General features: G+C 42.1%; 1 protein-coding gene across 5 annotated transcripts in view; it reads right to left on the minus strand.

The window, feature by feature from the left end:
• Positions 1-15,960, minus strand: part of SUDS3 (SDS3 homolog, SIN3A corepressor complex component) — a 38,565-nt gene that overhangs the window by 3,142 nt on the left and 19,463 nt on the right. For 2 of the 5 annotated variants that reach the window (XR_008236768.1, XR_008236766.1), the window contains 3 exons: positions 13,094-13,194; positions 9,817-10,160; positions 8,027-8,182 (listed from right to left, as the gene is read on the minus strand). Coding sequence is in view for 2 of the 5 variants with exons in the window: in XM_052797866.1 (XP_052653826.1) it covers positions 13,096-13,194 (99 nt within the window). In the remaining 3 variants the exon portion in view is untranslated. Of the gene's footprint in view, positions 1-8,026; positions 8,183-9,310; positions 10,161-11,657; positions 13,195-15,960 lie in introns of those variants that run through there. The other 3 variants (XM_052797866.1, XR_008236767.1, XM_052797865.1) reach the window with 3 other exon arrangements.

Here is a 15,960-nt window from a genome sequence, read left to right on the forward strand (position 1 = left end):
TTGATCAAACCTGTTATCTTGAGCATCTGCTCCCTGTTGATGGGGATCTGAGCCAGCTTTCTGGGAAGGCACCTTCTTCTCTCCTCACCCCCTCCACCCACGCATGCACCAGCCCTGTTGATGCCCAGATGCATAAAAAATGGAGTTACAGCACCAGCTGAGCGTTTACTGTCCTCCTGAGATGGAGAGTGTTAATGCAGGGGCTGAACTGGGGGCGGGGGAGCGAAGTGCTGAAAAATGATGCACGCAATGCCTCATTATCACATCCTTAATAGCCCTGAAATTGCTATGAGGGCCTCTGTCATTTCTCCCCCCCCTGGGTCACCGGGAGCCCTTCCCGTCTGTCTCGGCAGCAGGGTCTGGTTTCCTCAGCAGAGCTGCTGCCCATCCAAGCAGACAGGGCACCTCGACGCTTGCAGCCAGCATCTCTGCATCAGGCATTCCTCCAAGGAAGAGCAGCCACGCCGGCTCAGCTCATCTGCTCTAAATCAAGTCACTCCAGGAGGGGCCACTGCCCTCAGGCATCCAAATTTTACTCCTACACCCTGCTACTGCCCTCCCCAGCAAGAGGCAGACCGTGCCTCAGTTTCCCTGCCTGTATGAAAGAGTTGTAACATCTCCCACCCACCTCAGTAAAGATCTTTTGCTTTTCATTTCTGTTGTGCCCTCAGAGCTTCACCTGTACGTTTTGGGGAATTTTCAGCCAGTTCAGAGGTGCTAATGGCACTTCCAAGATCACCCAACATCTGAGCTACAGCTCTGCTCAGGCATATTTTCAAGCACAAGTCAACGCATCATCCTGGATGTCCTTATGCTCTCTCCAGTGGGAGAGGGGTGTGGACACCGACCACCTTGCTCTGGCCAGGTCTCCTCCAAAAACACACCAAACAGCTCAGTTCTCCATCAACAGAGAGATGCTCTAGATACAGGTTTGATCAAAGGAGCAATCGCTGGTTCCCCAGACCTGGGGCAAAATCTTCTCGCTGAATTAATGAGCTGGTAAAATAATACCTTCAGGTAAAGGAGGCGGCACAAGGCATTAGCAGGTCCTAGGTCAGCGTGGAGGCATTTACTACTACTACAGAGCTGGTGGTTGCACCTTTAAGTATTGCATCCCCACTTTTCATGACACCTGCGCTGAAGGTATTTGATGACTCCCAAGAAATGCCAAGCCAAGAAGCTTTTAAGAACTACTGAACTGCCTTTTTAAGAGGCAAGGGACATGTGCACCTAATCCAGTCTTAAAACTAATGATTTAATTTACCTTAGGAGAAGCAAGCCAGCATAAATTAATATCTCCCAGTAGTATAACATAAGCATGTTTTATCTGGAGATTATGTTGATTAAATCATCAAGTGCCATAATCTTCCCTTCCTACCTCAATAAGATGGGGAAAGAAAAAAAGCCTAAAAATTTAGATATAGCCTTCTAAGCCACAGGAGGGAACTATACATTCATCTCCAAGCACTCTCCTCACTCGCTAGAGCATGCACACAAGACTCCCCACCCTGGAAGAAGCTGTTCCAGCTGGTGTGGTACTAAGAGGTAAAATGAAGCTACGTGTTCAGAATTGAAGAGATGCCAGGAGACGGAGGCTGGAGGAGCTTAGAGGCACTATAGGAGTTACACTTAGGGGCTTTCACTCTGCAAATGTAACTGAAAAAATTACATCTGACTTCTCAAGGCTATATTTCTGTTTTCAGGATATAAGATACAAGGCCATTAGTCACGCAAGCTGGAAATTCGAGTGGCTTAGATCCACCATGCATGGAGACAATGCCTTGGCAGAAGGGGAAAACACAGAAGCCCATTTAAAAGGTCTTCCTCCCACCTCCCTAATCTCATTTCTGCTTGTTCCTACCTCTTTTGCTCTACGCTGAAACAAAGGACTAAGCCACCCACCTTGATGAATCAACAAGACCTACCTTGACTTTTTCCAACAGAGTTATCACCTGCTGAGGGTGGTTTTTCAGACAAAGCCTATTCCTGTGGGACTCGGCTGCAAACACTTTTCTACAGCTTTCTGCCAGGTAATCACACATAGACACTTCACATTTAATGGCTTTGTCTGCTGGCTGTTTGGATTGCTTGTGGAGTGCTCTAGAGCCCTTGGGCAGGGCACTTCAGAAGCACAACACCTTTTATTTAAAGCCAATTCAAAACCACAGTGGTGAGTTTGAAAGCTTCCCTGGAGAATGACAAAGGATCTTGTTAAGCTTGTGGCAGAAGAGAAGGGGTCCAAGGCCAAAAAAAATCCCTACAACACAAAGCTCCCCCTGAAAAAGCAAACTGTAAACACTGTTTATACCGACCCCTGACACCACCAACAGGTCTCCAGCAAGCAATCTGTATTTACAAGGCCAAACCTCAACGCGAACAACATTGACTCACCCTCTTAGCCCGTTGTTACACAATTCGGCATTAGTATTTATGAAATGAGTGGATTTTGCAAAGGAAGGGCAATTAACAGATGTAGATTTATTTGCTTATTGGAAAGTTGGGACAAGCAGCAAGCGTCTGCCAGCAGTGCTGAGCACAGGCTGCGGCAACCGCAGTCCCCTGCCTTGATTTCCTCATAAATGGAATAATTACTCCGCTGTTGTAAAAGCTTGGAAGCCTTCAGAAGAGAAACAGCATTATCTGGAAAATTATTTTAATACCAAAATGAAGTTATCAAGAGGAACGCCAGGTCCAGTGTCTCATGCAGAAAACACATCTGCATTCAAATACCCTGTCCCTGCAAGGGAAGAAAAAAAAAAAATATATATATGGATGGTATAAAGGAACCACAGTTTCAGGTTCTGCAAGGAGGCATTTTCTCAGCAAGAGTTTCTCTCAGAGAGGAGAGACAGTGTGCTGACTTGCAGCCTTACAAATCTGGAAGCTGCAAGAAGCCTCCTGACTTTTTTTCAGTATTCATTTCTGTGGTCCTGTAAACCTGCATGATGATTCCGAGCAGAGGATGGTGTGTTTCTTTCCTTGAACACCTTTGAAATTAAAACTCAGACCCCACGCCCCTTTCTCATCTAGAAGCAAACCACCTAGTCTTACCATATAAAAGCGACTTCCCTAAAATGATTCAGGTTAAGGAATGTAATTTCGGAACAATTCTTCACATCCTTCTGATGTCATTTTACAGCAGAAATAACCTATTCTGACCCTCTCCCTCTGCAAGTGTCTCTGCCTTCCCAGCTGCAAACAGCGTCTCCCTTCTGGGCTTTGTACCTCTTCAGTTCAATTAACAGGGTCCCCAAAGGGCTGAGGACTTCATTACTTCTAAATGAAACATCCTCAAACACACTAATGCCACTTGTCTTCTTCAGGACCCTGGTTCCAGACCAGACTGACATTTTGACAGCACCTTCACACTCATTTTCCCCGAGCAAATGCACCATTACACGAAGTTTAATTTTTAGGATGGCTAGAAAATCTCCCCCTCTAAGTAAACATTAGACAAACATCTATATGCTGCACGGAATTGCACGTCAAGCCACTCAATAAAAGCAACTTATCTGCCAGGAACAAGCCTGACAAATCCTTGGTACAGATGCCTTTTCTCCCCCCGCTTTAAATTGTACACGGAGTCCTCGAAGTCTAGAGGAAGGGAGGGGTTTCCACTCATCGATCAGCCTCAGCCAGCCAGCACCATGTCTATTTGTGCTTCACCCTCCCTGCTGAGACAGCTGCCTTTGGAAAGGAGGATTTTGAGAACAGATACAGAGAAAAGCATTACAAAAAAGACACCGAGGTTGCTTTACCTCTACCCTCAGCCCCAGAGCTTGAGGTGCACTGGGAGAGCGAGCGCTGCCTGCAAACACCACCTTTGCCATGTTTCCTTCTCTCAAAATAGCAGAGAGCCCTGCAGGCAGCGCAGACCCAGAGAGGATGCTCAGCTCCTCGGTGACACCGGCCATTGGATTCACATCATTCGGCTGGTGCTCATTCACAGCAGTTCATCCTTTCCTAGGGAGAAAATTCGGTTGAGGGACTTGCTCCTTACTTCAGTGCTCCCAACAGATGAGACCTACAAGCGCTTGCCTTTTTTTTTTTTTTTTTTTTTTTTAAATACATTCCCCCTCTCCCCAAGCTGGAAGCAGAAAGCCTTCACAGCAGATCAAAGCCCACAGATGTCAGCCAGCTTTTCTTCCTTGCTTTTGCAAGCCTTTAGCTCCATGATGCCCTGGGAAAGCCAAAGGTTGTAGGCAGAAAGCCCATGATCCCCAGCAAGATGAACTTAATTGTCTCTAGCTAGTGAGTTCCACCTTGGAGGGAGAGATCCTCCTTTCCAGGGAGCTCAGGTCCTCTGAGCTGTCTCACACAAAACCTTCTGGTAGAATCTTCACAGGCACCGTCATTCCATACTCAACATCCTGCACGAGCAAATGATTAATTATCCCCAGCAACTTGCCATCTGTCAGCTGATCACTGACAGATCTGATTAACAGACCATCCCCATGTTCTCCACCTACTGCAAAGGAAAACACACTCTCTTCCAATAGTTTATGCTAACACATTTTTACTTGAGATTTGCAACCAGCTTCTCACAGTCAACTACCAAATGTAGCTGATTAGCAGTAACTCATTATCCAGAATTCATCTGGTCACCTGTCCTGGACTAAGCCTTAGCCTGTCCAGCTGGATGGAGAAGAGACAAGAGGGTAATGCTGAAGAAGAGATTATGTGCTGAGAGGTACAGATGAAGTTCTGACATTGCTGAAACCCTAGAGCAAAACCTTGAGGAATATTAAGTTGCCCTAAAGCCCAGAGTATAAGCTAAGTTAAGGAAGGAGAAGGGCATTTCTATCTGAATAACGGACACAGTGCTCAGTCTTTGGCAGATCACTGCACCCTTATTCCTCAGCCTCCCCAACTGAGTAATCAAGTATGTTCTTATTTACTTCTCTCTGTAGAAACCTTCGAGATTTGCATATCAAAAACACTATAGGGGTAAAATCACTGCCGAGACAGGCAGCAGCAGGCACTGGATGCCCTTCACAGCACTGACCGTGTGGGAAAGCAGGATGCTCTTGCACTGACGTTGGCTTCTCCCACCCATTCTGCTCAGCAGCAGTCAAGATTGCCACAGCAACAGGAGACAACAGGAGGAGGAGGAGAAAAACACTTCTCTAGAACATATCTGGTTGCTTTTTAGCGGATTGACATAAGAGAGTTCATTTATAAATACATCAGGAGCACGTTGGTGTGAAATTGGAAACGCGAGTGGATGGCAGCAGGGTGAGCAAAGAACATGGGGTGAGGAGAATGAAACACGCAGGTTCACCTGAGCGAGGTGCAGATTGAGAGCCCTGCGGGAGAATGCAGGGTCTCAGCGCTAATCAACTCCATCGATCGAGCAAAGGAAACCCTTTTCCCTAATGCAAACAGCTTCGTGGTTACTTGCCTCCATGCTGTCACGGGGCCCGAGGAGCCTTCTGCCTCCAAAACGCCCACCGTCACCTGCAGGCACCACGCGGCCGAGCTGCAGCCTTCAGCTTTCCCCTCGGGAAGGGAAAAGACCACAGTGCCGGTGCTCACGGCAGGCTGCTCCGCTTCCAGCACCGCCACCGCTCCGTCAGCCCGGCCACGTAACAAGACAGTAAACAGGGACAATAAGGTCATGCAGGAGACAGAGGTCTTCCCCAAAACAATTTAAGAGGCTCATTAAACCAGTTAATAGCGCAGGAGCGGCACCGACACCGTGCCGTAGCGTTTCGTTTCCTTTGTAATGACGTCCCAGAAGACTCGGGCATTTAGCTCGAGCACTAAGTGGCACCTCAGGAGCCTTGTCAGGAGCTAGAGAGGGCAGCTCGTCCTGAAAAAACACAGAAGGTAACAACCCCCTTCTTGGAAAAAGAGCGAGGCTTTCCGCATGCTCTGATGACGACGGCTGGGTTGAGCACCCAGCGAGCAAGCAGGCAGGCACAAATCACCCTCCCCAACCTTCACAGCACCCCATTACAGAGGTGCATCGGCAGGCATTCAAGAGACAAACCTGCTCACTAAAAAACTACTCGGGGGAAGTGGGGTGAGTTAAGCAAGCACTTTCAGATAAACAATAACTGCATTTTTGTGATTCTGTTGGAGAATACTGTAGCAAGGCACAAGCAACGGACGGGGTCACAGGACCAGGAGACCTCCTTGGTCAGAGGCATCACATCGTGCAATCCCCAGTGATAAACCAAGTACGCAGAACTCGCCTGGCCACACACCATGTTCTCCTTCATCTGAGACACCGCACTGATTCAACAAGGTATTTATCAACAAAAAGATGCAGAAGCAGTGAAATGCTCACTATAATAAATTAACAGGAAAAAAAAAAAATGTAGCAATGCCTTGAAATTTAATATGCAACAACAACTTTGAAACAGGGTGCTGTAACAAGGCACAATCAGTTGGCTGAAAGAGCGAGAAGACAACTGCCTCTTCTGGGCTTGTGCCTCTGCGCAGTTGACTGGCTGTATCCATTAATTAGATCCCCATTACACAGGTGGGAAATGCACCCATCAGAAGCACCTTACCACTCTGTCATTCAGCCCAGGAATATGACAGATACAACAAAGAGCTCAGGCATAATCAAGATGGAATACCTGTCAGGCACTCTGATGGAAAGGGAAAAACCCTCAAAAAAAAAAAAAAAAAAAAGCTGAGAGGCTTTGCAGATTAATACCTTTAGTTACATCAAACAGTAAACAGGAACTGGCATGCCTTGTGAAGGCTACAGCCAGTATTTAAGGTTGTTCACATCCACTACAAAGCAATTCTGTTGATAGGTTCCCCAAGGTCTTTAGCACTCGGGTAGCAGAGGGCAGGCACGTGCAGAAGACACTGCGACAAGGCAGTCCAGAACACGTGCTGCTGAATCCTTCACGCTCCTTTTGGCTCTCAAAGTACTTCAGACCAACTTAAACCCTTAGACTTCTTTGAGAAAGTCAGCCTTGGAACAGAGAGGTGCCAAACCTTGGGTAAATGCTCTAGAAACTCCTCACTACACTAATCCCAGCCATTCCCTCCAAGAACAGCTCACCCATCGGTCTTCCCACAAGCCGGACCTCCCTTGCTGAGACACACCACAGCAGCGGTCCAGGGAAGAAAGCACCAACACTGCAGTTCTGCATCCCACAATATCTGCCAAATACTCATGTTCACAGCGGCTGGGAAGGACAAGCAAACACCTATATCTTGTCATATGGATGAAATCCTCAGTGAGCAAAGCCTTGCTGCGGCAGAGCCAGTCACTGGATTGCCAGCCAACTGTCCCTTCCTTGGGATGATGTTTTTCCATCTTCAGGCAGAGACCAGACGCTTTATTTCTGTGTTTTGCCCAGACTTTCAAAGCTCTCCTCAAAATAGTTATTTCAATGAAAGAGGAAACAAATCAATAGTTTTGAATTCTATTAGGGGTGAACAAGACCGATAGCCTCAGCCAGCGCTGGCAACCATCCTGCCGGCTTCGCCACGTTCTCTTTCCTGAACCGCAAAACTTCATACTTGGTACAAAATGAGACCTAACCAATACTTCAGTGCTGAAATGCTATTACAGAGCACGCATCTCAAGTTACGTGTGAAACTCTTCTGCCATGTTTTACGGTCTTCAGGACAGTCTTAAACCAAGGGGTTTAGTAATTCCCAATTTCAATGGATGAGATTTTTTTTAATACCACAGAAATCCTTATTAGAATATTTGCCTTGCGTGTTTATATTAATTTTATGCAACTATGTTACGTGATTTAGTATCATTAGTATTCAGAGTTTTCCCCATTACCTGATGCCTCATGATGTATGAGGTTTGGAACATTGCTTCCTAATCACATTAGAAAAAAAAATATTCATGTGACTGTTACATACCGTTACTAAAATCTAGTTCATAGGCAAAAGGATATTTCTTCCCCCAAATGAATAATTCTTCAGTATGCTGACATGATCAGCAGCTACCTTCAATTATTTGTTTCAACAGAAATCAATTATTTGTCAGACATCTACTACCTCCCTGAAAAAAAAGAAAAAAACCACAAAAAACTCCACCTACCTTTTAATTTTATGAAGCAAGCAGACACGGAGCTACATCCATGTGTCCTGAGCCAACCACTCTCCAAACCCATGCTCAGTCAGTGCAATCAATCTGTTCACTTTGACACCTTTCAGTCACCAATTCCAAACAGGATTTAAACCACCAAGCAGAAACCTTGATTTAAGACATCGATTTTAACGTTGATGTGCGTTTTGTTTATTTTCATTAAAGATCATTAGCTTTCATTAACTGGGATAGCCATTCAAATAGCAGAGATCTGCAGGCAATCATCACTGTCAAAAGAATCCTCACTCAATAAAAATAGGGAACATTAATAAAGTGAAATGAAAAGATTTGGGGCAGAAGACGTGGATGCAAATTAGAACTAAATGAAAAATGACAAAGCTACCTTAGGCATATGGGACAACTGATAGATTTCAAATTTAAGATTGATTAAATAAATCAGTAGCTGTTTTTAGGGGCTTAGATCTCTTGGTTCCAAAACCCTAAAAATTACTGGCTTTGCTCAAAGCATTGCTATTTTAGAACCAAAGGATGAAGTAACTCTTCCTGTATTGCTGTTCAGTGTCTCATTCATGTGAAGGAAGTTTAGACACCCATCCTGCTTATATATACGCCATTGAAAATATTTTACATTTATGTCTTTTGTCACCTAAATGTTATTTAAACTTTGGTCCCAGGGGACAAGGTTTCTGAGCCACTCTTCCCTCCACCTATTCCTTAACATCTGATCAGAGGGAAAACAACCCCAAACCCTTTTGTGGTGTTTTTTTGGCTCTCGGTGAAGTAATATAAATCCAAACTGTTCTTTACGCACATTTATTAACTAAACTGAAATCAAGAATATTTCAAAGAAAAGCATTCATGCATAAAAAGGAGGAATCTAAATACCAGCATTGACTCCACTGTATATTATGAGATACTTGGGCATCCCAAATTTGAGCTAATGGTAAGTGTTAAAGGTGTTTCCCAAATTCAGCACAGCATTAAAATAGTGGAATTCTTTAACTGAATGAAATGTGAAGTTCAGTGACAATGGGTTTTCAATAAATCATAGAAAAATGGAAATACTCATTCTTTTGTTTTCTAAATAGTTTAATAAATTTTTTAGAATTGGACAAACTAAAACTGATTAACAGCAAACCTTAAACACCCATTCAGATTTTCTTAATCATTTAGCATTTGCCGTTTACTTCTGTGGAACAAGAACCCAAAAGGTGTGTTAATTTTTCTTTTTCTGAAAGAGGAAGGACCTCAATTATTCACAAAGGTCACAGCAACTTCTTGCTCTTTTAGGCTCTATTTTCACAAGTGGCCTGGGAACGTACAAGAAATTACTAGCAATCAAGACTTCTGTTGTTAAATTACTTTGTCTCTTTACAAAATTCCAGACAAAGCACACGAGCTAAAAAAGACAATTTGTTTTATTAGCATTCATTCTAGGAAAAAGCCTCTTTTGAAACCTTTCAGTGAGTATGATGTCAAAAAGCCACTGGAAGTTGGTTCACTGATCCGGCTTCCTGTCCATTTCAACATCTAATGGCGGGGAGGGGTGCAGGGGGAGAATCTTTTTCATTTTGCACTTGATCAACATCACAGTCCGTTTCTCAAGCCAATGGAAAAAAAAATGCTTAATATGAGTTAACAGCCAACTACAATTTAACCCTCGATAAAAGTCTACTTTTGGCAGAATGTTCACCTTTCTTTAAAATTACTATAACTGGGAGTTAAAACCATTTCTTAAATTTACTTTAAATGCTGTTCATGAGGATTAAATCTTTTCATACCTGTAGCAAAGCCATTTCTGTTCACTGAGGGTTTGAATTCTTCAAGAGACTGATGTTAGACAGGCAAATAGCAGACAGAAAAGCCAATTTTCTCTTAGAATTTAAGCAAGACCTTGTCCATCTCCTTGAGTAACTTGTCTCTATTTTTCCAACCAGTGGCAGGAAATCTTCATTTCTACAGCTGATGTCTATACTCTTGATCTCCACATGCGTCATCCTCGCCACAACACATTTTGAGCATCCTTCTAGGATTAAAAAATGTACTGCTTCCCTGAGTGCACAACAAGGCACTGCATTTTTATAATTTCCAGCCTTGTAAATGGCACAGGCCATTACAGAAGAGCCTGCTTGAGAAGACAGGATACAATATTCATGTACTTTGTTAGAGGAGATAAATCTACATTTTATGGTGATCAACTAAGGCAAGAAAGACTTTCATTTCATTAAATTAAGAAACTAAGGATGAAGAAGCCTTAAAAGAAAATACCTTCAGTGTAGTAGTTAAATTTGAGCACATTGGGCTACAAGCCCACACTCAGGACTGTCAAAAGCAGAAACTACAGTTCACAGGTTGATCCAGGAGCACTGGGCAAGGAACTCTGATAGAAGGAAGTTGTACAAACCTCACACATCCTTCTTGAAGATCCAAGATTGGCGTGAAAGAGTAGAATAGGAGTTTGAGATTGAGTTTTGGCAACTTCCATGCTGAAGCACTGCCCTGAATCAGTATCAGTTTATGTAATCCATCTCCCCAGTCAATACAACAGTACACTTAAATTTCTTCCTTCCCACCCTGACTGCTCCCTGTCCTCTTTCTTAGTTTGTTTTTCACCACTAGAACTTGCAGTCCAAGGTTCCTTGATTATCTGCACCAACACAAGATGACTCCTTATGATAACAGTAACCTCCTCAGCACAGCAGAGTGTCCACAGGGGGGTTACAGAAGAGGGAAATGGTGCAACAGTCCCACAGGTATTCGCTTCCAGAAGACTCTTTCAATTCTGATTAGGCTGCGAACTAGAAATGTGTGTCCCATCCCATCACCCCCACCCCCCCCGCAACATAAGACCACAGCCGATGGGAAGACAGGCTTTTGGCTGCAAGAGCAGCTATTCTTTCCCCCCTTCTGCCAAGGAACAGGGATGGTGAGCAGATGTTGTTGGTTAAGATGTGGTATCAAAGCTATAAAATTAAGCTTACACAATGTGCACCTATACCAGGCCTGGCTCTAAGAGAGCTGCTGCACTTCCACACTTCTACCAATGCCTTTAAAGTTACCCCAAAACAGGTATCATCACAGCAGCAGAGAGATCACCTGCTGTTAGCAGGTTGGCAAGCTATCTCCCCAAAACTGAACCAAAGTTTCCACCTATTTCCACAAACATATATATTGATAAAACAATATAGGTAGGAAATAAATCCTGCTATTTACTCAGCACTTTTTATTATAAGAACTACGATGTTCGTTTTAAGGCTCAGTGACAAATCCTGCTTGGTACATCATTGCCTTATTAAAAACCTGTCACACGTGCAGAGAATGCTAAGTTATATTAAGTATGCTGTTAACTTGACAAAACACAGCCTGCTGCTTTCCACCTGACTAACGCTGCAGCAAAGATGGCACATTTTCAAGGGGTGGGAAACAAACACCCTCTCCTTTCCTCGCCAAAGCTCCAGATCCAGTTGAAACTCTAAACACAGTAAAAATAGGTCTCTCAGCCACAGAGGCAACACATCAGAAACTCAGCCATAACACTCCACTCCAGATCCACATACATACATCAGTTATTGGGATGTGACTGCCACCCAACTGCAGTAAGTAAAAGAAATGGAAACAGTCATTTAAAATACTCCATTTATCCAGATATGAAAGAAAGGCTAGACTGATGCTGAACAAGAAGGCAGTTCAAAAGCAAAACCAAAAGATGCCTCAAAGTGACACATACTGATAAAGGCAGAAATTACAATTTCTTGTCCAGTAATCAAAAGGAGCACAAAGTTCTTTTGCACAGAAGGCAAAGATCTGACAGCATTGCCAGTGCACTGTGTAGTTCATGCCAATGCAGTCACACATGGTATTGGTGGTTTCAGCCATCAGCAGAAGACTGGGAACAGTAAAGGAATGCCAGAGTCAGATCTTTAAACATCTTGGAAAGGAGTACATTAATATCATCACTTAAGCATTTTCACTTGTGCTACTGGAATACAAGTGTAGAAACCCAGTGTCACCTCCATTAATTAAAATACCCTACAAAGGGAAACCTTTGCATGACATTTTAGGGAATGAAGGTTTTGGCTATACACTTAAAAGCACGTCAATGCTGCTTTCTACTCTGTACCAGGCTTCTTTGGAAGATACAACAGATCCAGTATCTTCTGTCAGCAGGATTCCAGCATGACCTGTTACTCTAAGCATCAGTAAAGAAAATGAAATTTACCTTTCATGTCTCTACACGTATGAGTGGTTATACTCATACATATAGTTCATATAGTCTCTCTACCTGCAAAGTCCAGTTAATCCATCCTTTGGTTTATACTCTTCCGCCTATTTCAGGAAATTACTTCAGCAAATAGATATACTCTTCGCTTGTTCATTGAAGGGTTTTTTAATGTGAAGAGAAACAGAAGCTTCTGATTAACCACACGTGACTGCTTAACTACATTAAAATCAACTGGATTTTCAGCAGTTTCTAAGCTGTTCACACTTTCCTAAAAAAGCCTCAGTGCTCAAGTCTTTAAACAGTTCATCCAATAAAGCTGATGTCAAATACCAGGTATTACAGATGCATCTCAGCTGCAGCTGAAAGCTGGCAAGATTAATCTCCTTTTGCCCAACATCCCAAGCCTTGCAGGAAAACAAAACCAGAAAGAACGAATAACCTCAGGTCTTGACAAGCAAAGCTTCTTCCATTGGTCTGATTCAAAACATAAACGTTACGCAGTTTTCAACATACGAGTCCCATCTATGCACCATGAAACCATGATGAAAAAAGTATGATGCAAAGTCTTCTTAAATAGTCACCCAAAATATAAAGAAAGCATACAGAAGCTTGATGCAAAATCCAGAAATAGTCCAGGGCAGTGCTTGGGTATCACTAAAGATTTAAGGACTACTAGGGATTATGTGGCCAGCCACAAACTGTCTCGTAAGAGGTCATGACAGTGTTCTCTGCTGCTAACATGAGTGAACAGACTGCCGTTCCCCGTTAGAGGTTTGACTATCAGTTTAAAAAAAAAACAAAAAACAAAAAAACAAAAAAACCAAGGAAGAGCATACAGTCATGCAGCTGATCGTCGACGAATCACAAAAACACCTCGCTGCAGCTGTCCCAGATAGATTCTCATCTTTGTGCTGTCACTGGTTTTCCTCACCCAGATCTGCATGAAAGAAAAAAAAAAAAGAGGGGGCAGGGAGATATATTGGGGAGAAAAAAGGAAAACCCACAGTAAGCAATACACAGACAAGTAAGTCCAGGTATTCTTATTGTCAGATCTTAACATCTGTTACTCAGGGTGCACAGATGATTTAGGTTAATCCCTTCTCCCTCCCCACATTAGGCATTTGCAACCTGAGTAGAAAACGAAGTAAGGTTTCTAACTTTACCACCTTAACTTCCTGCTCAAAACAGTCATCAAGAAAAATTACTCTTTCCAAGCATCATCAGGAAAGCAAGTTTCCTTCTGCTACAATTCACAACAGAACTCTGGCATTAAGCTTTATCTAATCAAGAATAAGTCTCTCTAGATCCACAGATCATAAAATTATCTACACTGGGATTTGCCCAGACAAGTAACTATTAGTCAAATGAAAAGCTTATTCTGATTTTGTTCAAGGAAGCATTTCTCACAATGCATTAAATAAATTGTATCTGAAGATAAAAGGGCCTCTTTTTTAAACACCTGCATGGAAGAATTCACATAACTTGTAGATATACAGTATGTTTCAAAGGAAAAATTGCTGCCATGGAGGCAGCCACTCAGAATTTTTGAAATCACTTTCAAGAAGTTTAGATCCAAATACCCGTACTTTAAAAATCAGATCTGAGCAAATCTCCTCTGCATTTTATCATTCTAATGCATTTAAACATATTGAAATAAATGCATGGAAAATAAGAGTTATCCTGCTCTGAGTGCTAGAGTATTTTAGGACAGAAGTCCAATATTTTCTACTGCAAAGGATTATAAAGTTAGTGCCGGCATGCGATTTACCCAAAACTTTTTTTTTTCAGATATCATATTAGCTACAGGCTTGGCACAGTAGATTGTTTTAAATCTATTATTTTAATTATAAATTGACTTCACTAACAGAAACTCTCAATATAAAATAAATTTAATATTTGCCTGCATTTGTACTTTGGTTATTTCCCCAGAGAAATTAAAATCCACGTTCAGTGATAATCATCTCTCTACTGCAACATTTCCAAGAATTTGGTATGTTTTACTAACCAAAAGAATTTGAAAATCTACAAACTCTGAGCAACTGTACAGAACAATAAACATGTACAGTTTTACATTCTATCACGATATGATGGAATGGTATATTAGTGTTGCTAAAGTCAACCACTTTGTTAAGTTCCATTTGGAAGAAAATTAAAATTCTGTTTTAAGTGACTACAACAGCAAAATTACTTATTAACACTAGAACGTGCCACTGTTCAGAAAAATAAAAGCATCAAGACACATTCTGAACTTAAAACTGATGTTTTAGACATACAATGTACTTTGCAATCAGAAAATAACATCTATTAATTCTAAAGAACTGAAGGAGATGCTGAATAGAAACAACCAAATCCATCTCTGAATTTCTTTTATTCCTAGACTGTAAAAGGAAAATAAGCTTCCTCCTTTTTACAACTTCCAAACTAAGACTGCTGAATAAGCTCAAGGGAATAAAAAAAACCCCCAAACCCTAACTTTCTTGCACGTACTGAAGAGTTTATTGTTGTCAAAAGGCAAATGACTGAATTGGTTCCAAGTGCTTGGCCAATGATTTCCACCAATGCAGTATTTGATTCACAGTTTCCAAGGAAATCACATCTAACGTAACAGAAATTTATTCTGTTTAGATCTAAACACATCAGCAAGTTTTAAAGAATTTGGGCCTGGGAAGATATTTTTGGTTTGTTTTTTAAAGGGGATTGTCATAGCTCAGACTCTGTGTCGGCGAGGCCCACAGCCAGTTACAAAAATCAAATCCAGTTTAAGAAAACTGATTTAGACATTCATATGAGCAAAGATGCCTCTGATACACTGTTAACTACTTCCTTTTCCCAGCCACAAGAAGGCAACTGTATGCCATATCTCTGATGTTTCTCAGTTAAGTCTTTTCACATTAAGCATTAATAGAAATGCTGGGAGACACTCTGTGCAAAGATTCTTCATAAAGTTCCTTTGAATAACTTGACTTCCTTTAGAAATGCTATCAACTTTTGACTCCAGTCTACAATTAGAGACCTCAAATCTAGGTCTGCCTTCTAAATTCAAGCAGGAACCAGTAAGATCATAGTTTGGCAACCATACTTCTGAATGTGTGATGAAATCTGAGATAGGGACATTGTACTCCTAAGAGAACAGCTCATTTCAGTATTCTGTTAAGTATTTATCTCCCTTGTCTTTATACTGTTGCAATGAACCACCACAGGGCAAACAAGTGCCATGCCTCCTCCCCAGCCTCTCTCAAAAAACACCCCACAAAATCAAAACTAAACCTACTGTCTCACTTTAAAGTGGAATTCATGCAATAATAATTAACAGATGGCATTTCCCTGAGGTTTCAGGTAAGATGCTCCCAAAAGATTGAGTTTTAATGTTATAAGTTAACAGTAATAACTTTAATCAAATTAGCAGTACTATGCTTTTAACACATCAGTTAGCAAGCTACTCCTACTTTTTCTAAATAGCCAACCGTCGAGCATAACAACTGTTATTGCAAGGGGAACAATTGTGATACAAAGCATATCCCATATGCAACTCATTTTGTTGAAAATAAAATATTTTCCCTTAGCTGCAAAAACAAATTAAAGTTTCTTTATTGGCTGATTGAAGAGAAGTGCATTTAAGCCTATCTTCTTTCCTTGAAGTGTCTGGAATCTGCAAGCAAAGAATAAACTGCTCCCTTTGCCCAACTGATGCACTGCTCAAGCA

Source organism: Harpia harpyja, chromosome 9, assembly GCF_026419915.1.
Source record: "Harpia harpyja isolate bHarHar1 chromosome 9, bHarHar1 primary haplotype, whole genome shotgun sequence".
Classification (NCBI taxonomy): Eukaryota; Metazoa; Chordata; class Aves; order Accipitriformes; family Accipitridae; genus Harpia; species Harpia harpyja.